The following is a 3,387-nucleotide window of genomic DNA, read 5'->3' as shown; positions in this document are numbered from 1 at the left end:
TGAATTGGTGTAATCACCAATCAAGCTGGGGGAATCATTTTTAGATTTCATTATTTTTCGTATTCTATTTAAATTGGTAAAACTTTACCTATTTAGATAACATTTTTTCGTTCGATTTTAATTTGAGTTTGGTGCAACACCTCTCAAATTTTTCTAAATTTTTAAATATATCTCAAACACTACTAATCCAAGACCAAGTCTTGGTACCTCATTTTAGTTTTTTTCTATAGCTATGAAATGACACAACTTGAAGGGTACAACATCGTTCGTCCTCCCCTATTCAACGGTGACGACTTCTTGTACTGGAAGAAGTGGATGGAGGTATACTTGATGACCGATTTCGACCAGTGGTTCAGCATCACTAGAGGTTACAAAGCTCTCATTGACAACACTGGAATTCCAATGGATCCGGAACATTGGAATCCGGAAATGAAGAAAAAGGCGCAGATCAATTTCAAAGCTCTTTACATAATTCAGTGCAGGCTAACAAAAGAAGAGCTGAACCGCATCGACCCATATGAAAACGCAAAGGAACTTTGGGATAAGCTCATAGAACTACACAAGGGAACCAATAACGCTAAGGTAACAAAGAGAGACTTATTTTTAAATAAATTATTTAATGTAAAAATGCAGGAAGGCGAGACTGCCAGTCAGCTGCATGCGAGAATAAAGGACATCCTCAACGGACTCCACATAATCAGCCACCAATTAGAGAACCGGGATATGATAAGGTATACCTTAAATGCATTTCCTCGAAATGCACTATGGGCATCCATCGTGGATGCCTATAAGATTTCGAAGAACTTGTCAAAGTTAAAACTAGATGAATTATTCTGTGAACTAGAACTGCATGAACAAACTAGCGCCAAATCCTAGAAAGATCTTGTTCTTATTACAGGGTCATCAAAAGGCAAGTCCAAATCCAAGCCCAAACTTGAAGTCAAGTCTGACCCAGACTCAGATGAAGAAGAACACCTGGTGAACTTGGTAAGAAAAATGTTCACCAGGAGAAAGAAGAACTTCACGAGCAAAGACTTGTAGAAGATCAACTCCACCTCCAACTCCAACAGTAAAAATGTGACCTGCTTTAGATACAACAAGAAGGGGCACTACAAGACCAACTTCCCGAATCTGAAAAGAAGAAGGCTCTTAAAGCAACGTGGGATGAATCGTCAAGGGAAGATTCAGGCAGAGAAGAAACAAAGCACTCCAACTACCTCACACTTGTTAGAGTGTATACTAAAAGTCTAACTTTTTGTATAAATATTTATTTTAAAATAAGAATCACATTAGTCAAATGTCTACATTTATATGCTAAGTATAATTGTTCATTTAATTTATATTAAAGATAACATGGTGTGTGGTGTCACATAGAAGATCATGTTATCAATTCCTTATAAATTATAAATAGTTGCTCACAACCAAGATGGAATGAGGCAAACCATTGGAATGGTTGCAGTGTAATTTGATATTAGTTTATCTTGACTATAAAATTACACTAGTACACTCTGAGTGTATTGAGCAGGACCATTTAAGGTTGTTCTTTTTATACTGGCTGTTAAAAAGAACAAGACCTCTATTATTATGGAAGTGTGTACTCTTAATCATGATATAATAACAAGCATGTATACTTAATATTTATTTTTTTAATTTATCAAAGGGTGTGATTTAGTTCGTTAAATCAATAGGGTCGATAAGTTGGGAAATGATATTATTTATATGGTGTGTTGTTGATTATAGAATGAAACTATGCCCTAGTAATCTAGGTTGATGATGTCCCCTTGAGGAGCTCATAAGGATTGTCATGTAAACCTTGCAGGTGGACTTAGTCTGACATGACAATAAGGTTGAGTGGTACTACTGTTGGATATAGATATTAATTAAGTGAGTTGTCAGTAACTCATTTAATTAGTGGGCATTCAATATCTTAAACACAGGGAGACTAACGCACTCATGATAAGAAGGAGCCCATATTATAATATGTGATTGGTGCGGTAGTGCAATAATAACTCTTTAATGGTATGAGTTATTATTGATGAACTCGAGTTGGGTGTTCGGGGTGAACATGGGAAGCTCAAGCTCATCGGGAGACCAAAATCAATTCCTCCTCTAGGTCCCTATTGTAGCCTCTTATTTATAAAGTCTTATATCCACCTAAAGCCCAACTTCTTACCCATCTTGAAGTGGCCAGCCAAGCCTAGCTTAGAGACCAAGCTAGGGCAGGCTAAACCAAACCAAGATGAGAGGTATGTTGTGGCCAGCTTAGCTTAGAGCCCAAGCAAGGGTGGCCGACCACATTGAAATTAAGAGGGAGTTTTAAAATTTTGGAAATTTTCCTATTGTGGGAGCCATGATTTTAAAAGAGAGTTTTAAAAATTTTAAATCTTTTCTTTTATAGCTTTCTATAATGGATTAAGAGAAAGGTTTTTAATCTTTCCTTATTTATAGTTTAAGAGGAAGAGATTTTAATTTTTGATAAAACTTTCCTTTTTTGTAATCATCCACATATTTTAAAAGAGAGATTTTAATTTCTAAAATTTTCCTTTTATAACCAACCATGAAGGGATTTAAAAGAGAAAATTTTATTTTAAAATTTTTTCTTACTGGAAACAAATAAGGAAATTTTAATTTTATGTTTAAAACTTTCCTTGTTTGAAGCAATAGGGGTGGCTGGCCATGACAAGAAGAAATGGAAGTTTCAATTTTTTTATTTTAAAACTTTCCTTTTTAGTCATTGGAAAGGAAAATAAGGAAGTTTTAATTATGTTTAACACTTTCCTTATTTGGCAAGATCAAGGATTATAAAAGAGAGGGAGGGTGTGCCTCATAAAAAAAAAAGGAAGACATCTTCTATTCCTCCTCTCTTATTCCTTGTGGTCGGCCCTTCCTATTCTCCTTCTCTTCTTCTTTGGTGGACGGCGGTATCAATCTCTTGGAGTTCGTTTGGTGGCCGGATTTTGCTTGAAGAAGAAGAGGAGAAAGGAGACATTGTTTCCTAGCATCCCTTGGAGATTGGTTGGTGGCCGAAACTCATCATTCTTTGGAGGTTGTTGGTGGCCAAAACTTGGAAGCAAGAAGAGAAGTCTTGGGTGGATTTCATCTTGGTAGATCATCGCCCACACGACGTCCAAGAGAAGGAGAGGAATACAATAGAAGATCAAGAGATCTATAAGCTACAAAAGGTATAACTAGTTTTTGTTTCCGCATCATGACTAGTTCATCCTTTTGTATAGATCTTGGAAAATCAAACACAAGAGGTTAATGGTTTTAAGTTATCATTTTTGTTATCGATTTTATTGTTCGATTTCATGTTTCGATATTATGTTTCTATTAAGATCTCTATAGTTAAACCTAGTTTACTGTAAGAAGTTAAATATCCAATTTCTT

General features: G+C 35.6%; 1 protein-coding gene across 1 annotated transcript; it reads left to right on the top strand.

Annotated features, from left to right (window-relative positions):
- The first annotated feature begins 330 nt into the window (after window positions 1–330).
- On the top strand, window positions 331–854 carry LOC122005610. The gene is made up of 3 exons (XM_042560720.1): window positions 331–582; window positions 634–731; window positions 845–854. The coding sequence occupies exons 1-3, from the start codon at window positions 331–333 to the stop codon at window positions 852–854; spliced, it is 360 nt and encodes a 119-aa protein (XP_042416654.1).
- The last annotated feature ends 2,533 nt before the right edge of the window (window positions 855–3,387 follow it).

This window comes from Zingiber officinale, chromosome 1A, assembly GCF_018446385.1.
Source record: "Zingiber officinale cultivar Zhangliang chromosome 1A, Zo_v1.1, whole genome shotgun sequence".
In the NCBI taxonomy this organism is placed as follows: Eukaryota; Viridiplantae; Streptophyta; class Magnoliopsida; order Zingiberales; family Zingiberaceae; genus Zingiber; species Zingiber officinale.
This window is presented reverse-complemented; position numbering and strand designations above follow the sequence as displayed.

Coding starts and splice junctions, on each gene's coding strand:
- LOC122005610 (XM_042560720.1), top strand. CDS start 331: ATGACCGATTTCGACCAGTGGTTCAGCATCACTAGAGGTTACAAAGCT. Junction 583..633: donor AGGGAACCAATAACGCTAAG/GTAACAAAGAGA, acceptor GTAAAAATGCAG/GAAGGCGAGACTGCCAGTCA.